This window comes from Phyllostomus hastatus, unplaced genomic scaffold, assembly GCF_019186645.2.
Source record: "Phyllostomus hastatus isolate PE091 unplaced genomic scaffold, TTU_PhHast_1.1 phas_contig_226, whole genome shotgun sequence".
Classification (NCBI taxonomy): domain Eukaryota; kingdom Metazoa; phylum Chordata; class Mammalia; order Chiroptera; family Phyllostomidae; genus Phyllostomus; species Phyllostomus hastatus.
This window is the reverse complement of record NW_025333763.1, coordinates 106,034-128,326: the sequence shown is the minus strand read 5'-3', so window position 1 is coordinate 128,326 and position 22,293 is coordinate 106,034. Positions and strand designations below refer to the sequence as shown.

The following is a 22,293-nucleotide window of genomic DNA, read 5'->3' as shown; positions in this document are numbered from 1 at the left end:
AAGTGATGAACAAGTACGGGTGGCTGGTGGAAGCTCCTTCATTCACATCTGGCAACTGCACTGTCCCTTCCCGACACACGGCTTCAAGTGACTGCCCTGATGTCGCTGTACTCTGTCCTAATTTACACGTAAATTCTATGATATCCCGTTTTTGCGTAGTGTGTCTTGTCCTCTTTCCCTTTCAACTGTATGTCATTTTCATTTAGGGTTTCTTCAGATATGACACAGGGATCTGAAAGTAGACAAAGAAATAAAAACAATGAGTAATCTTTCCTATTGTGGACTAAGAAAGATCCGAGCTAACGAATACATGAGGACAACATGAAATGATGATGTTGTCTCAATTGCTAATATTTTTTAAAGAATTTTATTTATTCATTTTTAAAGAGAGAAGGGAGGGAGAGAGAGAGAGAGAGAAAGATCAATGTGTGGTTGCTGAGGCTATGACCTGCAACCCAGGCATGTGACCTAACTGGGAATCAAACCTGTGATGCTTCCGTTCACCGCCTGCGCTCAGTCCACTGAGCTATGCCAGCCAGAGCCCTCAATGGCTAATATTTATTAACATGGGCTAAGTGCTGTCCTTGGCACTTCCTGTGAGATCCTTCAGCTCCTTCAAGGGGCAGCTACTGCTACTCACACACAAGGAAACTGAGGCAAGGGCAGTTCATTCACACTGTCCAAGGTCATGGAGCTTAGCAGGGGGATAATGAATGTGGACCCTGGCACCTGACTCCAGAGTTTTGACCTCTGTTTCTGGTGTGCACGGCACCCGCCCCTGTGAGCTCATGTCCAGGGGAGGTATGTGAACGTGCTCTACATTGTCATGGTTTTCACTCTCTGTTTCCTATTCAGCTGGCAGTGACCACAAAGGCTCCAAATTCATTCACACTCTGCTAAGTTCAATCAATGTCTGCTTTTTTCTTATGCCCAAAATGTGGAAAGAGAACTATAGAAAACCACAAACTTTCTAATAAACAATCTTCTATCAAAATACACTTATATATACTATATATACCGATATAATCTTTATATCTGTACATCCATCTACCCATCCACCCACCTTACAATCCACTATTTTCTTCCTCCTTCCCTCCTTCCTTCCTTCCTTCCTTCCTTCCTTCCTTCCTTCCTTCCTTCCTTCCTTCCTTCCTTCCTTCCTTCCTTCCTTCCTGTCTTTCTTTCTTTCTTTCTTTCTTTCTTTCTTCTATCTATCTATCTATCTATCTATCTATCTATCTATCTATCTATCTATCTAATCTTTTTCATTCTCTATGGTCAGGACAGGCTGCAGAGAAGCACAGATATACACATAGAGGAGATTTGAATCCCATCTTGATTATGAACAAATTTCTTTGCCTCACTATATCCCTGTGTCCTCTGGTGTAAAAATCACTATAAATGTTTCCTTTTTAGGAATGTTTTGTGACATCAAAGAGTTTCTAGTTCATTACTACTGCAATGTGACTATAAGCAATATTTCATATGTTATAATATTGTTGTAGACCTCGTCTCTTTCTGTAAACAAGCTGCTACTGCATTGTAGAAATTATTACATGTGAGAAATTTTAACTTTCTTCTATTTACTGTATTGGGTTAGCATTGGTTAATAAGAGTACATAGGTTTCAAAGTACACAAGTCTATGTCACATCATCTGTATGTTGAATGTGTGCCCACTACTCCAAATCAAATCTTTTTCTGTCACCAGATAGTTGAACCCCTTTCCCTTTGCTACCCGCCCATGTCCTTTCCCTCTGAGAACCACCATACTGTTCTCTGTGTCAGTGAGGTTTTGTTTGTTTGTTTTCCTTATTACTTACTTGTTGTGTTTACTTGTTATCAACAGTTTTATGTCCTGCATTTAGTTAAATCATATGGTTCATGCCTTTTTCTGTCTGACATTTCACTTGCATGATATTCTCAATGTCCATCCAAGTTGCCACAAATGTCAGTGTTTCATCTTATAGCTGATAAGTATTCCATTTATACATGTACTGCATCTTTATCCAATCATATACCAAATTTTGAACACACCATGGGCTCCTCTCTCTCTTCTCTTCACCTAAGTATTTTGCATTTTAGTTCATGCCTCTCAGACATTGATAAGATCTTAGAAATAGCTCAAAATGATGTCCTCACACACCCCTTTAACTCTACATGATTAAACTTCATGCAAAATACATATAACCTGATAGGGTAGTCCAGCATGTCATTGGGATTAAATGCTTTTCCAGTGATGGTGGCTGTGGCATTCTCAAACAGTGGCATGTCACAATGTTCTAGAGGGAAGAAGAGTTGACAGTTGCATGTCTAAGGCCATACCATGGATAATGCAGCCAAGGAGACCCTCTACTGCCAGAAATCACCATTATCCTAAGTGTGTGACACCAGCGAAGTATCACTTGAAAACTCTCTGACACTCAGCGTCACTTTGTGCAGAGCACCCTACCACAGATTTCCCTGTGCATCGCTTTCCTGTCACTCAAAGCCTCTAAGTGTATAGAAGGGACACCTAGTAACATCAATTTTTACCTGCACATCACTGTCTGTTACTGAATTACACTACCATAGTATAATGATGTTATGATTTTAAGGACAGTGAAATTGTTGAATGTAACAGGTAATGTATGCATTTATGTTCCATACATACTTAGAATGTATATGTTAAAGTTGTAGTTGTTGGATATATAATGCATGTATTTACATACTGCACCCTCTCATCCAAAATGTTTCCTATAATAGAATATTTATCAAAACTGAGTGACTTGTGGTCAAGATGGCAATGTAGGCAACATGGCTCGCTTCTGCATATGACCACACCAAAATTAAAACTAAAATATAGAACAACCATTACTCAGGGCTGTCAGAAATTGAGTTGAATGGAAGCCTGGCAACTAAGATATTAAAGAAATCACATTCATCCTCTCTGGAAGAGGGGCACAGATGCAGAACAGACTGGAACCTCACCCAAATGTGGTGGATAAAAATTCGGGAGAGATATCTCAGGAGTGAGAATTTCCAGCCCCACACCAGGCTCTCCAGCCCAGGGTGCCAGTGCCAGGAAGATAAGTCCCCACAATCTCCTGCTGCAAAAACCAGTGGGAATTGAGTGGGTGGAAGAAACTTCTGAAGCTCCAAGCAGTTCCTCTTAAAAAACCCATGCACAGACTCACCTACTCAGACTCATTCTCTCTGAGCTCCAGCACCGGGTTAGCAGCTTGAAAGGCAATACTGGCATGCAGGGAGAGACTGAAGTTTCTCCAGCAAGGCGAGCAGAGACCTTTGTTCCTTTTTCAAACCACCCCACCCTGGAGCCCCTGAACCTGCAAATTGGTGCCATATCTGAGACTCCATCAAAATGGTCCACACTGTTTGACTTGCCTTGGAGATCCCTAGAGACCCCATCCCACCCAATTTACAGCCCCACCAAAGCTGCTTTATCAAATGAATGGCTGGTCTTGGCTGATGCTTCACAACTACCTAAATCCTCTCAAACCAGCAGCAGCTGGCTTCAGTGAGCCCCAGGCTCAGAACTAGCAGCCTAGATTCACAGCTTGGCTTTTCCTGGGAATCTCCAAACCCAGTGCAAGTAGCAGCCATTTCAGATTGCTTTACAGCTCAAGCAGGGTTACCCCGGGAAAAACACAGGTGGGGTTGATCTTGGCCTATACCACCTGGGAATCTCCAGGGCCAGTGCACCCAGTGGACATCTACAGATCATGTAGGAGCACCACCACCCTACCCCTGCACAGCTGATCCTCCATGGGATATGGAGGTTTTGGCACAGAGGTCACAGCCAATCCTTGTAGCTGATTGGCCTGGGTATATCCTTCCTATTGATCTGCCAACAGCAAACAAGGCTCAGCTACAGGAGGAGGATATATTCAGCCAACACAAAGGACATACCTGAAGCAACCAGCTTGGGGGATAGGGGAGGCTGTTCCACTGGACCTTACAGGACACCTACTACATCAGGCCATACTACCAAGACACAGAGTCAAAGAAGCTCAATTTAATACACAGAAACAAAACCAAGGAGGCTGCCAAAATGAGGAAACAAAGAAACATGATCCAAATAAAGGAACGGATCAAAACTCCAGAAGAGCTGAACAAAATGGAGATAAGCATTCTATCAGATGCAGAGTTCAAAACACTGTTTATAAGGACGCTCAAGGAACTTAGTCAGGACCTCAACAGCATAAGAGAGATCCAGTCAGAAATAAAGGATTTACTAATTGAAATAAAGAAAATTTACAGGGAAAAAACAGTAGAGTGGATGAAACGGAGAATCAAGTCAATGATTTGGAACATAAGGAAGCATAAAAGAGAAGAGAAAGAGCAAGAAATTAGAAACCTATTTCAAAATATAATGAAAGAAAACTGCCCTATTTGTTGAAGGAAATAGACAGGCAAGTCTAGGAAGCACAGAGAGCCTCAAACAAGATGGATGCAAAGAAGTTCACTGCAGGACACATCATAATTAAAGCCTCAAAGGTTAAAGATAAAGAGAAAATCTTAAAAACAGCAAGAGAAAACAAGTTAGTTACCTACAGGGCAGTTCCCATAAGACTATCAGCTGATTCCTCAAAAGAATCTTTGTAGGCAAGAGGAATTGGCAAGGAATATTCAGAGTTATGTAAAGCAGGGACCTACAGCCAAGACTGCTATACTAGCAAAGCTATCATTTAGAATTAAAAGGCAGATAAAGAGCTTCCCAGACAGGGAAAAACTAAAGGAGCCAATCATCTCCAAACCATTATTATATGAAATGTTAAAGGAACTTATTTCAGATAAAGGAGATCAAAACTATGAACAGTAAAATGGCAAAAGATGCATATCTATCAACAATTGAATCTATAAAACAAACTAAGCAAACAAGAAGAACAGAGACAGAATCCACGCATACAGAGAGCATTTTGATGGTTGCCAGATGGGAGGGGGGAGGAGGGACAGGGAAGAATGGGTAAAGAGGTGAGGTTATCAAGAAGTACAAATAAATTGTTATAGAATACCCAAGGGGATATGAAGTACAGTGTAGGAAATGAATAGCCAAAGAATTTATATGCCTGACCCATGAACATGGACAATGGTGGGGGAATTGCCTGAGAGAGTGGGGTGTGCTGGGTGGAGAGGGGACAAAGAGGAAAAAATCAGGACAACTGTAACAGCATAATCAATAAAATATAATAAAAAAGAAAATATCAAAATTAAGTATAAAAATGAATTGCAAAGGTACAGGATTGCATTAAAGAAAGCCCATGACAAGCATAGAAATAGAAAACAACATATTAAGAATGTAAGAATTGATATTTTGCAAGTCAAATATCTCACTAGGTGATGTTGAGATAATAAACTTTCGATTGTATTTGTTATTTTTTACTGAAGACAGTGTTTTGCAAATTTATCTAAGTTGTATTGAATAATATATATTAGCAGCTCTTGTGATTTTATATATGGAAAAAGTAAATGAATAGAGATCTTTATATCAGTGGGATATTGGGTGTGAAATCATACATCAGTAACTGTTAAATTTAAGATGTGGTTGGTCCTAGAATGTCTGAGCGGGGAGAAAGGACCTGGGTCAGTGGTACTGAGGTTTGTCACACAGAGAGGTTTCCTCTGTCCTTCCCCACGCCCTCGTGGTAATAAGGAAAACCTCAGCATGTGTGAGACTGTGGGTGTCACAGAGGGTTAGTACATTAAGACTCTGAGCAAGAGATCAGGTAGAAGGGGTTGATCACTTTAAAATACGAGGAAGGGGATGAGAAGAGTGTGCCAGGTGACAACACAGTACGTGTTGCCAGTATGCCGATCAACCTCCCTAAGGAGTCCCTCCCCCATGGGCTTGCTGTGACAAGAGTCACATTGAATGAATGGAAAGAGATGGACGACACCCTTCCCCATTAGCAACCACTCTACACACAGAAGTGTGTGTCAGCCCCCCGTGTTCAATGCTGTCACCCATATTTACCTATCTTTTCACCCCTCTGGTGTTGGTGCATTTTTACATGCAGCAGTCCCCTCCACGACGTGCACATGCTGACAGAGAATGGGTGGGACCCCCTTATTCACTATGCAAGCAGGCTAGGAGGGCTGTCACCTTGCCTTAGTGGATATCTGCATATCACCATCCCCTTGTCTTTCTTGCACAGTGACCGGGTCTTGTTCCCACCTACTGTAGGTGTCTCTGGAAAAGGACCAACTGCCCAGCCTTCCCTGAGCTTATGGCTGTGAAACTGAGATGTGATCTTTGCCATGTAAGGAAATGTTTTTCTTTTTAAGTTTTTTTAAAATTGTTGTTCAATTACAGTTGTCCCCATTTTCTTCCATGTATCTCCCGTGCCCTACCCCCATCCCACATTCAACCCTCCTTTCCCTGTTCTCTTTTTCCACGGGTCCTTTATACATATTCCTGGACTTGACCCTTCCCCTTCTTTCCCATACTCTCCCCCATTCCCCACCCCTCTGGTCATTGTCAGTTTGACTGAGGGGAGCACTAGCCTCCTCTGGAGGTCAACTGGAATATTCCATCCTTGCCCCTCCAGTGTCGCTAGACTCTTCCTTGCTGCCTGAAAACGAACCCAAAGTCAAAAGTCCACTGCCCTTTGATGACCATGAACCACAAGTAGCTGAGAGGAGACTTAGAAGTGTGGACCCAGATGACCTCAGGTCAACTTTGCTCTTACTTCTCACCTCAGAAGTTTATTTGGGGGAAATAAGCCTTTGTCTATTAAGTCTCAGTGATTTGATCATTCTATAAATACATTGAACAGATTCCTACAGAATCTCCTCCCATGCCATCTATGGTCACATTAAGATGATATCATTTCCAGAGATTCCTCTTACACATCCTCTCGTCCCCATTTCTACTCATGCCCCTGGAGTACCTTAGTCCCACTGTCTGGACTGTCCTATCAGGGACTGTGGTCCATTCCTGGGGAGCAGCCTCAGAGCAGGTTCCCATCAGTGCAGACGCGGCCCTTCCCCCACGGGAACCTCCCAGGGCTCTCCCTGCAGGTCTGCTCCTTTTCACTCAGGGCTTCCCGGTTGGACTTGAACCACTTTTCCTCCTCCCCGCTCTGTTTGTGCTGCACTGGCCATCTGCTGTCCTCAAATACACAGAATTCCTTCCTTGCTTAAGTCATTTCACTTGAACATCATCTCTCTCTGAAAGCCGTCCTTCCAATGATCATGGGGCTGCCTCACACTTTGAGGGCTTATGTGTTAACTTCCCTGCTGGGCCTTCCTGTGCAACGCCCACGCATGAGCAATGGTCTGTTATTTTCTGTGGTGAGTCATCTGATGTCCCAAACAGCATCACTCACACTCACTGATTACCTGGTCCTCTTGTTTTTGTTTTGTTGTTGTTGTTGTTGTTGTTGTTATTCTCATAGTCTGGTGCATAAGCTTTAGTTTTTCTTGAAAGCAGTTTTGTTTTTTAATGCCTATGAATATGTTTAGTTCCCCATACTCACTGAGGGATGAATGGTCAGTGTTTAAACCCCTCCACTTGTAGAAAAAGCAGGAGAAAGAACAGCTTTCAGGTCCCCTGGCTGTCATGTCAGATGGGCTCACTAGTTCATGAGTTCCTGTCCACATTCAGGGATCACGGCCTCTCTGTAGACATAGAGGACTCCTGTTAAAGCTCAGCTCTAGTATTTCATGATTTATAATACAATTCCATTAAATTTACTTTCAAAATTCCAAACTATATCCACAAATCAACTTATAGAATCCTGCCAACTTAATGAGAAAGCCGGATATTACTTTATATTAGAGTCTTAATTCATACCATTATGGCACTAATGCATAAACTTATATGTGAAATGTTTGTGAACTGTGTGTGTGTGCATGTGTGTGTATGCTAATGGGCAATCAGCTTATTTTTTAAATATAAGGTATATTTTAATTTCTTTCAATGAATACATTTAGCATGATTTCAATGTAAATACTAAACAAACATGATTCTGAACTTTTGTTTTATTTAACATCATTTAGTGACATTCATGATGAATAGTTCTACTGTTACTTACTTCAATAAAGTGACATAATCTATTGATTATTAAAAATTTAAAAGTGCTTAGACACAATTAGAGTGGAATTGCATTTATGCCTTTAAGACAAAAAAGCCTTGATACACTCAGCTTGAGATTTGATACATAATACTTTCCACAGAGATAAGTCTTGGATTCAGAAAATCATAAACAGATTGTATCTTGGAGGAGCTTTCTTTTTGATGCATTTGGGAGGAGGCGACCAACCATTCTCCATACACGTCATTGTGGTCTGCTGGTTTGGGAGACTGTAATCAGGATGGCAGGTAACGCTTACAGACTGACCCTGTAAATATGTTTGTCCATCAGGTGGGGAATGTCCATGCTCCAAATAATTGAAAACACATTTTCCTAAGAATGATGAAATGATAATGAAAAAACACATTGGTTGATAAAAATGATAAATTAAAAATTATCTTTATGATATATAAATTAGAATGCCTTTAGAATTAGAATGCATTAGAATGCATAAGCATCCAAAAGTGACTCATAGAGTAAGAACAAGTAAAGCTGCTACTAAATGTTTTTAAAAAGAAAAGAAATCAATAGTAAATATAATTTATCTGTAGATCACAATTAGAATATATATAAATGACATAGAAATTCTGTAGTCGATTTTTGTCTCTCATGTTTTCATGTTTTTGATGAAGAACATCTCACAAAACAAACAAACTGTATTGGTCTTTCTGCTCATAGAACTTTCCCCTTGACCTATGTTTGTCATGCAGGCTTAATTGTCCTCACTTGTTTAGTTCCCCTCCTCTCCAAAGTGTCCCCACGTGCACAAGGAGGAAGAGGTTTACTTACTGAGGCAGGGAACCTTAGGAGACCATCCCTCTGGTGTACAAGTGATCGTAGCCCAGTTCAGCTGTGTGAGAGGAGTCACATAGTAGTCCTCACAGGCATAGTAATACCATTGTCCCACAGGAGTGGGAAAATGTTTTCTGTATACGTCTTCCCTATAGAGGACTCCATGTTTTATTTCTGGAAATTCACAAGACTTAACTTGCAGTGGAGATAAACAAACAAAAAAACCAGCATAAATTATGTTTTCCTCTAATAGAATCTACTGAGAGATAAATGGTTTCCCAGATGAATTATGTTATTAACATAGTTATACTCATTGCATTAGGGTTTGTAGGACAGGAAAGGTTGTAAAATCAGATGATGTAAAGAGCACATGTTTCTGGTCATTTCACGGCATGTGCACACGCAGAGTCTGTCTGTTGTACACCTGAAACAACACAGTGCTGCCTGTCAGTTCTGTCTAGGTGAGCACACACTCTCCTGGTACTGGTCAGGCTCACTGAGGTCTGTGTCACTGTGATGCCAGCATCCTCTCCAAGGGCATCACACTGTCACATTCATGTGGACATTTGTCCTGAACTGACACTGAGGCCATTGACCTCCTATTAGCATGATTTTGTTTTTCACTCATGGAGTGTCCAGCTGCAACATGGACACCTCTCAGCGACCTGATACGTGAGCAAGAGGAACATGAAGGTGGAGATAGAAAGCTCTTGGAAAGAAGCCAAAGAAACCTCCCCAGAAATAAATGCCCTGCTGTACTGAGTGGCACTTTGTGACATGTGATGGTGTCAGAAAATGAACAATGTCTCCCACTCTCCTCCCTCAGAGAAAGAGCCCACTGCCCCCACCTTTGAGTGTGGGCTGGACTTAGAGACACTCTTCTAAGGTATGAATGGTTGAGGTGACAAAGTGTGAGCAGGTCATAGATGGCATGGAGGTGTCCTCTTTGTGTCTCAGATCACTCACTCTGAGAACAGTTAGTTCCACTCAGGCTCCTATGGAGACCCCAGGAGGTTAGGCCCTGAGGCCCCTGCACCACTAGGGAGGTGCCCACTTGGAAGCAGGTCCCAGCTGCACTCAGCCCTCAGCCCACACTCTGGGCCAGTGTCCCAGTGCTGCCCAGAGAGTGACCGGGAACTAGGTGGCTGGACCTCTCCCCAGGGCTGACCTTGTGATCCTGAGTCAGGAGAGGGTGGTTCTTCTCAGTCAGAATGTTATGGGGAAGTTTTTATAAAGAAATACATGACTAACATACTTGTTAGATAAGACTAGTCTTAGCCAAAGTTTTAGTTCTGATACTTGAAATAAATTATTTAGAGAAATAATTATAAACACATACACATATTTAACATTGAAGAGGACAAATTAAAAGAGTTTTCAATTATAGTCGTAAGATTTTATCTTACTTAGATTCAGCCACTTTGAAAAGCAATGGATAAAATGAAATCCTCTGCTTTGCCTTTTCAGCAAGTCAGGAAGGGAGACGTATTGCATCCTCATTTTTATGTTTAAGAGAAGTAATTTCAGAATTAGGAAGCAGGTCATGATTTGAATGGAACTTACGGATACATCTGGGAGGAGGTGCCCAGCCTCCATCAGTGCATCTTGTCTCATTCCTTCGGGTTAAAGGAGAAAAGCCATTGTCACAGCGGTATGTGATTACATCTTCCAGTCTGTATTTGGTCCTGTTCTGTGTGTAGAGACCATGAGCAATAGTTGGAGGATCACAGGTTGTTTCTGAAAAGAAAAAGGACAGGTGGATAATGCAGAAATCACTGCCCAGGAAAAGAGTCAAGTCCATATAATACAGTGAATGTTGACAGAATGACTCAGACAATTTGGGGTATCAGCTAGCTTTTCTGCCTCCTATTTTCCAGTCAAGTTTTCATGAGCACATTCACACGAATCTCTAATATCTGTGCAGGGGCTTTCAGCCTCTAGAACACAGAAGACAGAAAACTACTTGTTTTATTTTCCCTGGAGATGAATATATGACAATCTTCCTACAAGATACTCTCTGTTGTGAAGTCACAATACACCCTGTTCCTACGAGCTGATTCCCTAAACTCAGAGACACAAGCAAGTAGGAATAACAAGAAGTTGCAGGGAGCTGGTGTGCAGCTCTGTGTGCAGCTTACCTTGTCCATGAGCCTGGGAGACCCACAAAGTGACAATGACACTGATCAGGGACAGCAGCATGTTGGGCATCCCCGATGGTGTATTAACAAAAATATCCCAGCCGTGCTCCGTGGTGTTGTGACTCTGCCTTGTGAGAGGTTGTTAGTGTGAGCCTGAATTTAAAAGCACTACCAGGATGCTAATTTGTTGAGGTAACTTAGTGAAAATCAAAGGTCAGAGGGTTTTGCAAGATCTGTACATTTTTGTTAATGATTTCACAATCATTTCTTGACTTCATTTTCTCATTGTTCTTGTGAAACTTTTCTTAGAACTAGTAACACACCTGATCCAACAGTGATATGGAACACTAATTAAAATTAAACAACTCTTAGACTGGGCGAGGTTCTTTCTCCAGCAAGAGGTGGAGTGTGAATAACTCCAAGTCCATGTCCCAGTAACTGTCCCTTGTCCTGTATGTGTCCTCACCCAGCCTCAGTCCTTAGGGTCTGTGAGCGACAATCCGTGTATCTGGACTCACCTTCTTGTCCACAGAAAAGCACTGATTTTTTTGTAAACCCATAATACACTACACCACAGAGTACAAGAGTTTCAGTGCATCCTGGGCATTGAGATATTCGTAATTGATGTGCTTTGAGGTACCTTGTCATGTCAGGTGCACTACATTCAGAGGCTTACAATAGAAAAATGGGAGGTGCGAAGTCTAGCCCTGAGTACATTTGAGACTGGTTACTAGACAGGGCTTCAATTTGACAGGAATGTCAATGGTTCTTCACATGCCTTCACCATAAGCCTTGAGAAAATGAAAATTCAGTTCCTATGTTCACTTTGAATCAAATATATTGTTCTATGACTAGGTATTATAAGATTCACAACTTTCAAATAATTTATTATTCTTGTCAAACAGAAGAGCAATTGCCCGACACTGTGACACAGTCTCAATCACACACAGGGGAGCAGGACGAAGGATGGATCTATGTCACCCTCACAAACTCCTTCCCTGGTCCAGGGACCCCCTGCTGACAGCAGCAAGGGGACAGAGTGACAGGCCTGTTCTCACTCACTGTTTTACCATCTAACGTTTTCATTGTGTTGGCTCCCCCAGTAAATCCTAAGCTCACATGTGTTCACAGTTAAAACTCCAATGCAAGATGCACAAAGCCACACTGTCATCCATACTGAGCTCAATAGTCTCTAGGCAACTAGTCCAGTCCTTGAAATGGTGAATAATGATTGTCTTGGTACAAGTGTAAACAATGACACAGTTTATTTTAACACCTTTGGGAGAAGATTAGTTTGAAACTTCAGACTACCGTATTGTACTGATTTCCCTGAAATAAGATAGAAAAGAGCAGGAAATGTCTGAGATTTTTAAGCAAGCAAGTGTTGAGGCAGTGTGGGCTGCAGGTGGAAGCTCCTTCATTCACATCTGGGCAACTGCACTGTCCCTTCCCCACACACGGCTCCAAGTGACTGCCCTGATGTCATTGCACTGTGTCCCGGTTTACATGTAAATTCTGATATCCCCTGTTTTTGCGTAGTGTGTCTGGTCCATTTTCCCTTTCAACTGTATGTCATTTTCATTCAGGGTTTCTTCAGATATGACACAGGGATCTGAAAGTAGACAAAGAAATAAAAGCAATGAATAATCTTTCCTTTTGTGGACTAAGAAAGCTCTCAGCTAATGACTAGTTGAGGACAACATGAGATGATGATGTAGTCTCAATGGCTAATATTTATTAATGTGGGTTAAGTGCTGTCCTTGGCACTTCCTGTGACATCTTCCAGCTCCTTCATGAGGCAGCTACTGCTACTCACACACAAGGAAACTGAGGCAAGGGCAGTTCAGTCACACTGTCCAAGGTCACAGAGCTTAGCAGGGGGATGATGAGTGTGGACCCTGGCATCTGACTCCAGAGCCTTGACCTCTGTCTCTGGTGTGCACAGCACCTGTAAGTGGATCCTAATCAACAAAACCAAGAAGCAAGCAAAATGGAACCAGAGGCATGGAAATAAAGAACAAACTGACAGTGGCCAGAGGGGAGGGGAGAGAGGGAGCACATGAGATGGCCATCAGGGAATGTGGATGAAGGACCCATGGATGAAGCCGGGTGGTGTGTTGGAAGGTGGGAGGTGGGGTGAAAATGGAGACAATTGTACTTGAACAACAATAAAAAAAACAACTAAAAAGAATCTGCAAACTACAAATAATGTCTTTAGAGCTTTTATTTTACCTTTTAAACCTGTGCCAAATTGAGTAAGAAGAGACTATGATATCATGTGTGCCTGACATATGAGCACTTTGTACCCAAAACAATCTTATTCTAGAATAAATATAAATATACTGCAAAATAGTACATTTGTACATATATAGATGCATAAATCATCTCTATATCCATCCATCCACCCACCCAATACTGCATTACATTTTATCTATCATCTATCTATCTATCTATCTATCTATCTATCTATCTATCTATCTATCTATCTATCATCTATCTAATCTTTTTCATTCTCTATGATCAGGACAGGCTGCAGAGAAGCACAGATATACACATAGAGGAGATGTGAATCCCATCCTGATTATGAACAAATTTCTTTGCCTCACTATATCCCGGTGTACTCTGGTGTAAAAATCAGTATAAATGTTTCCTTTTTTGAAGTGTTTTGTGACATCAGAGTTTCTAGTTTATTGCTATTGCAATGTGACTGCAAGCAGTATTTCATATGTTACAATATTGTTGTAGACCTTGTCTCTTTCTGTAAACAAGCTGCTACTGCATTGTAGAAATTAGTACATGTGAGTAACTTTAACTTTCTTCTGTTGAGTGTGCTGGGGAGGTGTTGGAGAATAAGATTATAAAGCTTTCGGGGGTGCGATTCTCTGCCACATCATCTGGTGTCCACCTTCCTAAGTCAAATCTTTTTCTGTCACCAGGTAGTTGAACCCCTTTCCCTTTGTACCCCCCCTTGTCCTATCCCTCTAGAACCACTATACTGTTGTCTGTTCACTAGTTTCTGTTTGTTGTTTTTCTAGTTTGTTCATCCATTTCTTTCAGTTTTATGTCCCATGTATGAGTGAAACCGTGTGGTTCATGTCCTTTTCTGTCTGACATTTCACTCGCATGATATTCTCAATGTCCATCCAGGTTGTCACAAATGTCAGTGTTTCACCTTATAGCCGAGAGGTATTCCATTGACACGTGTACGCATCTTTATCCAATCATATACCAAAGTTTGAACACACTGTGGTCTCCTCTGTCTCTTCTGTTCACCCCAGTGTGTTGCATTCTAGTTCTACCATCACTGACATTGGTGAGGCCTTAGAAAAAGCTCCACTTATGTCCCCACACATGCCATTAACTCTTACAGGATGAAACTTCATAAAAATTCACATCACTTGGGATATTCATAGGTTTTCAAAGTCCAACAAACATTCTCATGCATGTTAATAATCAGAAGTATGTACTATATGAGGTCTACAACCTCCACACATCCATTCCAGGAATTTTCTTTCTGCTTTTCTATTGAACTTTTCTTTACATTTCCTGAGTTTTAGTAAGAGAGGGAGGGAGGAATAGAGGGGAGAGAGAAATTTCATCAGTGGCCCCCTGCACACATCTCGGGACATATATGACCTGACTGGGATTCAACACTTGAAATTTCCAATCAGTGACTCAGAATGCAGTCTGATTTCTCTGTCACAGAATTGCTTTTGTGTCCTCAGATATTGATAACTGGTTCCCATTCTTTGGACACTATATCATTTTAATTCTTTCTATCCATGAAACAGCATGTGCTTCCACTTATTTGTATTTTCTTCAGTATCTTATAATTTTCTTAATACAGGTCTTTTACATCCTTGGTTAAATTTATTGCTACGTATTGAGGTTTTGAAGCAATTGTAAATGGAAGTGCTTTCTTAGAGATATCGCCTCACACCTGTCCAAATGCCTATCATCAATAAATCAACAAGCCAGAAGTGCTGGAGAGGATGTGGATGAAAGGGAACCCTTGTGCACTATTGGTGGGAATGAAGACTGGTGCACCGCTGTGAAAAACAATATGGAGATACCTCAAGGAATGAAAAAGAAAGCAGCCTTATGGCCCAGTAATACCTCTTTCCAGTCTTTATCCAAAGAATCCTAACACTAATCAGAAGGATACATAACCCTCTAAGTTCCCAACAGTGTTATTTACAATAGCCAAGATTTGGAAGCAGCCCATATGTCCATCAGTAGATGAATGGATAAAAAAAGCTGTGGTACATTTACACAAAGGAATATTACTGTATAAAAGAAGGAAATCTTACCTTTTATGAGAGCACAGATGGACCAGAAGAGCATTAGGCTAAGTGAAAAAAGCCAGTCAGACAAAGACAAGCATCATACGATTTCACTTATATGTGGAATCTAATGAACAAAATAAACTAACAAAGTGGAGACAGACTCTTGGATACAGAGAACAGACTGACAGCTATTGGAGGGGAGGTGGTTGGGGGCTGGGTAGACTCATGGACATGGACCACATATGGTAATTGTCAGGGGGAAGAGAGGTGAGGGGAGGTAGAACAGGGTAAAAGGAGGATGAATGGTGATGGATGGAGGATGACTCAAGGTGGTGAACACAATGTAATCCTACAGATGATGTATCATAGAATTGTACACCTGAAATCTGTATAATTTTATTAACCTAGTCATCCCAATAAAAGCATTTAAAAAGCCAAAAAAATCATCAAGTCCGAACCTTCCTGTTTTAATTAAACTTTGTCATTCTTTACTTAGGAATTTTCTCAGCGTCTCGTCTTATACATAAGTATCAGAATGTCCAACCTCTGGCAAGACAGCTGTCTGAGAACACAGGTCTAGAACATTACTCCACGAATATTACACTATTAGCACATAAACATTAATTTTCTCTGGATCCAGAAGAACTTTTAAGAACTTACTTATACATTTCGGGGGTTCGGACCACTTAGCATCATGGCAGGTTACATATTTAGGACCCTGAAGTTCATAGTAGGCTTGACATTGGTATTCAACTCTTGACCCAGGAGGGTAGGCAGTTGGTGGGAAGGAGGTGATGTCTCCATTGCCAACAGCTGGAGGATGACTGCACTTTTCTGCGTATTCTAAAAAATAGTATTTTCAATGTCTAGGAGAAATTCTAGTTTTATTGCAGACTATGTAAATGAAGCTCCATAGCAACTCTGAAGTCTGTCCTGCATTGTAAACCTGTGACTTAAAAGTGTGGTAGATAATTTCCACTCAAATGAGCACTGTGTTTAAATAGACTTTTCGACTCTTGACAAAGGAAGCACTGGAAATGAAATACTTACTGAAGCAGCTTGGCAAGTGGGACCAGCCATCCTCCCCACACAGCAGGGAGGAAACCCCATAGTGTGTCCATCTCGGGTTTCAGTACGCATCCAGGCACTGGTAGTCCAGCGTGTCATTGGGCCTAAACACTTTTCCAGTGATGGTGGCTGTGGCATTCTCAAACAGAGGCATGTCACAATGTTCTAGAGGGAAGAAAGAGTTGACAGTTGTATATCTAAGGCCATACCATGGATAATGCAGCAAGGAGACCTTCTTCTGGAGGAAATCACCGTGACCCTAACTGTGTGACACCAACAAAGTATCACTTGAAAATGCTCTGACACTCAGCGTCACTCTGTGCTGGAGCACCTACCGCACATCTCCCTGTGCATTGTTTTCTTCTTTTGATGTGCCAAGCACCCTTTTATTTACATTAACTGCATTTACATTTTTCTTTTTATTAAATCGTTGTTCAAGTACACTTGTCTCATTTTCTCCCCTACCCTTCGCAGCAGCATGGATGGGACTGGAGAGCATTATGCTCAGTGGAATAACCCCTGTACATTGTTTGCTGTCACTCGAAGCCTGTCAGTTACAGTGGGGACATTTAGTCACATCAATTTTTAGCTGCATGTCACAGGCTGTTACCTAATCACATTATCATAATGTTATGACATTATTATTTTCAGGGCAATGAAATTTGTGCATGTATGAGGTAATATATGTGATTATGTAAGAGACATACTGAGATATACCAAGGGTGCATATCTTATGGTAAAACTGTAGGCACTGGATATACAAGCCTGTCATCCCCATTTCTACTCATGCCCCTGGAGTACCGTAGTCCCACTGTCTGGACTGTCCTATCAGGGACTGTGGTCCATTCCTGGGGAGCAGCCTCAGAGCAGGTTCCCATTAATGCAGACGCGGCCCTTCCCCCACGGGAACCTCCCAGGGCTCTCCCTGCAGGTCTGCTCCTTTTCACTCAGGGCTTCCCGGTTGGACTTGAACCACTTTTCCTCCTCCCCGCTCTGTTTGCGCTGCACTGGCCATCAGCGGTCCTCAAATACACAGAATTCCTTCCTCGCTTAAGTCATTTCACTTGAACATCATCTCTCTCTGAAAGCCGTCCTTCCAATGATCATGGGGCCGCCTCACACTTTGAGGGCTTATGTGTTAACTTCCCTGCTGGGCCTTACTGTGCAACGCCCACACATGAGCAATGGTCTGCTATTTTCTGTATGAGTCATCTCATGTCCTGAACGACGGCATCACTCACACTCACTGATCACCTGGTCTTCTTCCTTTTTTTTTCAGTCTCCTTATATTCTGTTGCATAGGCTTTAGTTTTTTTGAAGAGTTTTGTTTTTTAATATCTATGAATATGCTTAGTCCTCCATATTCACTGAGGGAATGAATGGTCAGCGTTTAAACCCCTCCACTTATAGAGAAAGCAGGAGAAAAAACAGCTTTCAGGTCCCCTGACTGTCATGTCGGATGGGCTCACTAGTTCCTAAGTTCCCATCCACATTCAGTGATCACGGCTTCTCTGTAGACGTAGAGGACTCCTGTTAAAGTTCAGCTCTAGTATTTCATGATTTATAATACAATACCCATAAACTGAATTTTCTATATTTCAAACAACACCCTCAAAACAACTTACAGACTCCTGTCAACTTAAAATGTGAAAGCCAGTTAAAACTGGCATATTAGAGTCCAAATTAATTACATCCTAGGACTAATACAAGTATATTATATTTGAAATGTTTGTGATATGTATATGACTTTGAAAATCAGTGTATTTGTTTATAATTTCAACTATACTTTAAATTGCTTTTCAATGAACTAATTAGCATGAATTCAATGCAAATACTCAAGTAAAGTGACTCTAACCTGTTTCATTTAACATTCAGTGGCATTCATGAGCTATAGTTCTATTGTTACATAATTCAATAAAGTAACATCACCTATTATTGTCAAAAAATTAAACTCCTTTAGACATAATTAGAATGTAAGTATGTTTATATCTCTAAGACAAAAAGATTTATGCATTCAGTTCAGATTTGATACATAAAACTTCCTGCAGATATAAGTCTGGGTCTCGGAAAATCCCAAACAGATTATCTCAGAGCAGTTCACTGACTGAGGCAAGAGAGATCTGGGGACCAGCCATTCTCCGTGCATGTGACTAAGCTCTCCCGATTTTGAAGACTGTAACCAGGGTGGCAGAAAGCTCTTACAGATTCTCCAAGTAAATGTGTTTGTTCCTTACGTGGAGAATGTCCATGCTCCAAATTGTTGGCAACACATTTTCCTAAGAATGGTAAATGATAATGAAAAAAACAGCAATTTGGTCAAAATAATATATTAAAAATTATCTTTAGGGAATTTAAATTAGAATGTATAAGCACCCAATTAAGAAATAGCTTTAAAAATTAGAGCTGCTTCCAAGAGATTTTTAAAAAGAAAATCAATATAAATATGATTTATCTGTAGTTTTCACAATTAAAATATGTATAAATGACATAGATACTCTTGTAGAGTCTATTTATGTCTCATGCTTTTAATGAAAAACCTCCAATAAAACCAACAGCCTACATGGGTCTTCCTGCTCTCAGAACTCTGCCTTCCACCTTATGCTGGTCACACAGCCTCATCGTTCTCCCTGGTGTGATTCCCCTACTCTCTGAAGTGTTCCCAGGGGCACAGGGAGGGAGGGGTTTACTTACGGAGGCAGGGAATGTCAGGTGACCATCCATCTGTTGTACAAGTAATTGTGCCCCAGTTGTCTCATGTAGGCGGCACATAGTTGCCATCACAGTAGTAGTAAAACTGTTTTCCCACGAAAGCTGGGAAGTATCGTTCAGATCCGCTTCCCCAGGCTAGGTAACCATGCTTTATTTCTGGATATTCACATGGCTTAACTTGCAATCAAAACAAAGAAAAACAACATAAATTATATTTGCCTTTATAGAATCTAATGAGAGATAAATGGTTTCTTTGATGACTTATGTTATTAACATAGTTATACTCATTGCATTAGGGTTTCTAGGACAAGAAAGGTTGTAAACTCAGATGATGTAAAGAACACATGTTTCTGGTCATTTCACGACATGTGCACACTCGGACTCCGTCTGTTGTACACCTGAAAACACACAATGCTGCCTGTCAGTTCTGTCTAGGTGAGCACACAGACACTCTCCTTGTGGTGGTCACCCTCACTGAGGTCTGTGTTACTGTGATGCCAGCATCCTCTCTAAGGGCATCACACTGTCACATTCATGTGGACATTTGTCCTGAACTGACACTGAGGCCATTGACCTCCTATTAGCATGACTTTGTTTTTCACTCATGGAGTGTCCAGCTGCAGCATGGACGCCTCAAAAGCGACCTGGTACATGAGCAAGAGGAATGTGAAGGTGGGGGCAGAAAGCTCTTGGAAAGGGGTCAAAGAAACCTGCCAGAAATAAATGCCCTGATGGTGTGAGTGGCACTTTGTGACATGTGATGGTGTCAGAAAATGAACAATGTGTCCCACTCTCCTCCCTGAGAGAAGGAGCCCACTGCCCCCACCTTTGAGTGTGGGCTGGACTTAGGGACCCTCTTCTAAAGGTATGAATGGTTGGAGTGAAAATGTGTGAGGTTATAGACCACACGGAGGTGTCTTTCTTGTGTGTCAGATCATTTGTTCTGGGGACATTAGTGCCACTCAGCTCCTATGGAGACCCCAGGAGGTTAGGCCCTGAGGCCCCTGCACCACCAGGGAGGTGCCCACTTGGAAGCAGGTCCCAGCTACACCCAGCCCTCAGCCCACACTCTGGGCCAGTGTCCCAGTGCTGCCCAGAGAGTGACCGGGAACTAGGGGGCTGAGCCTCTCCCCAGGGCTGACCTTGTGACCCTGAATCAAGAGAGGGTGGTTGTTCTCAATCAGTATTTATGGGAAATTTTTAGAAAGGAATAAATAACTAATATACTTGTTTTTAGACAATATGAGCCTTAGCCAATGTTTTAGTTCCGCTGCTACAAGTGTATCACTTACAGAAATAATTAGACATACATGCATATATTTAATATAGAATAGCAAAACTTAAAAGTTCCTTAGTTATAATATATTACTCTATGCTTTTTATAATTGGCTACTTTGAAAAGCAGAGGATGTTATAAAATCCTCTGCTTTCCATTCTCTGTAGTCAATGATGGTGACTTCTTATGTCCCCATTTTTATGTTTAAGAGAAGTAATTTCAGAGTTAGGAAGCAGATCATGATTTGAATGGAACTTATGGCTACATCTGGGGGGAGGTGCCCAGCCTCCTTCAGTGCATTTTGCTGTGTTTCCGTGGGAGGAGGGATAAAGGCCATTGTCACAGCTGTAGGTGATTACATCTTCCAGTCTGTATTTGGTCCTGAGAGGTGCGTAGAGACCACTGGCAATAGCTGGAGGATCACAGGTTGTTTCTGAAAAGAGAAAGGACAGGTGGATAATGCAGAAATCACTGCTCATGAAAAGAGTCAAGTCCAAGAGAATACAGGGAATGTTGAAAGAATCCCCCAGACAATTTGGGGAATCTTCTAATACACTTCTATACTAATAGAAGTAGGGGTGTCTACTAATATACTTCTTCTAGCTTCTTTGTCACCCATTTTTCAGTCAAGTTTTCAGGAGTACATTCACAAGAGTCTCTAATATCTGTGCAGACACTTTCAGCCTTTAGAACACAGAAGACAGAAAACTATTTATTTTATTTGCCCTGGAGGTGAATATATGACAATCTTCCTACAATATACTTTCTGTTGTGAAGTCACAATACACACTGTTCCTACGAGTTGATTCTCTAAACCCAGAGACACAAGCAAGTAGGAATGACAAGAAGTTGCAGGTTGGAGGGAGGGAGCTGAGTGTGCAGGTCTGTGTGCAGCTTACCTTGTCCATGAGCCTGGGAGACCCACAAGGTGACAATGACACTGATCAGGGACAGCAGCATGGTGGGCATCCCCAATGGTGTATCAACACAAATATCCCAGCCGTGCTCTGTGGGGTTTGAGCCTGCCTCATGAGCGGCTGTTAGTGTGACCCTGAATTTCAGGGCACTGCCAGGATGTTAGTTCACTGATGTCACTTAGTGAATATCACATTTCAGAGTTTTGCAAAATCTGCAAATTTTCATTAATCCTTTCACAATTATTTCTTGATTCCACTTCCTCATTGTACTTCTGCAACTTTTCTTAGGAATATCAACACAGAGGCAAAAAAGTCTACATGAATCACTATGTTTTAAAATAAACAACCCTTGGAATGGGCGAGGTTCTTTCCCCACCCAGAGACAGAGTGGAAATAACTCTGAGTCCACATCCCTGTAACTGTCCCTTGTCCTGTATGTGTCCTCACCCAGCCTCAGTGCTTAGGGTCTGTGAGCACCAACCCGTTTATCTGGACCCACTCCAGCCTCTGTGCCTTCTTGTCCATAGAAAAGCACTGATTTTTTGTGAACCTTTAATAGACCACATCACAGAGTGCAAGAGTTTCTGTGCATCCTGGGCACTGAGACATTGGTAACTAATGTGCTTTGAGGTACCTTGTCATTTAAGGTACACTACATTCAGAGGCTTACAATAGAAAATAGGGAAGAACGAAGTCTCGCCCTGAGAAGTAGTTTGACTAATATACTTCTGCTCAATTGTAATTTGGAGACTGGTTTTAAGACACTGCTTTCTATTTGATGGGGACTTTAAATGTTTTTAAAATGCTTTCACAATAAGCACTGAGAAAAAAATTCAGTTCCTATATTAACTTAGCATCAGGTATATTGTTCAGTGACTAGCTAGTATAAGATGTATAGCTTTCAAATAATTTATTACTTTTGTCAAACAGAAGAGCAACTGCCCGACACTGTGACACAGTTCCGACCACACTCAGGGGAGCAGGATGAAGGATGGATCTGTGTCACCCTCACAAACTCCTTCCCTGGTCCAGGG

At 41.6% G+C, this 22,293-nt stretch overlaps 1 protein-coding gene and 1 pseudogene across 4 annotated transcripts; both read right to left on the bottom strand.

Moving 5' to 3' along the window:
• Nucleotides 1–8,004: 8,004 nt before the first annotated feature.
• Nucleotides 8,005–11,124, bottom strand: LOC123817884 (complement factor H-like). 4 transcript variants are annotated; one of them, XM_045837668.1, is made up of 4 exons: nucleotides 11,004–11,124; nucleotides 10,429–10,602; nucleotides 8,863–9,060; nucleotides 8,005–8,406 (listed from the first exon to the last, which is right to left on the bottom strand). In XM_045837668.1, the coding sequence occupies exons 1-4, from the start codon at nucleotides 11,071–11,073 to the stop codon at nucleotides 8,192–8,194; spliced, it is 657 nt and encodes a 218-aa protein (XP_045693624.1). In that variant the 5' UTR covers nucleotides 11,074–11,124; the 3' UTR covers nucleotides 8,005–8,191. The 4 variants fall into 4 exon arrangements, with proteins under 4 accessions (XP_045693624.1, XP_045693627.1, XP_045693625.1 ...); XM_045837671.1 differs by having other exon boundaries at nucleotides 8,005–8,341; XM_045837669.1 differs by having other exon boundaries at nucleotides 8,863–9,039.
• A 1,296-nt stretch (nucleotides 11,125–12,420) lies between these two features.
• On the bottom strand, nucleotides 12,421–21,311 carry LOC123817882 (annotated as a pseudogene).
• Nucleotides 21,312–22,293: the final 982 nt, after the last annotated feature.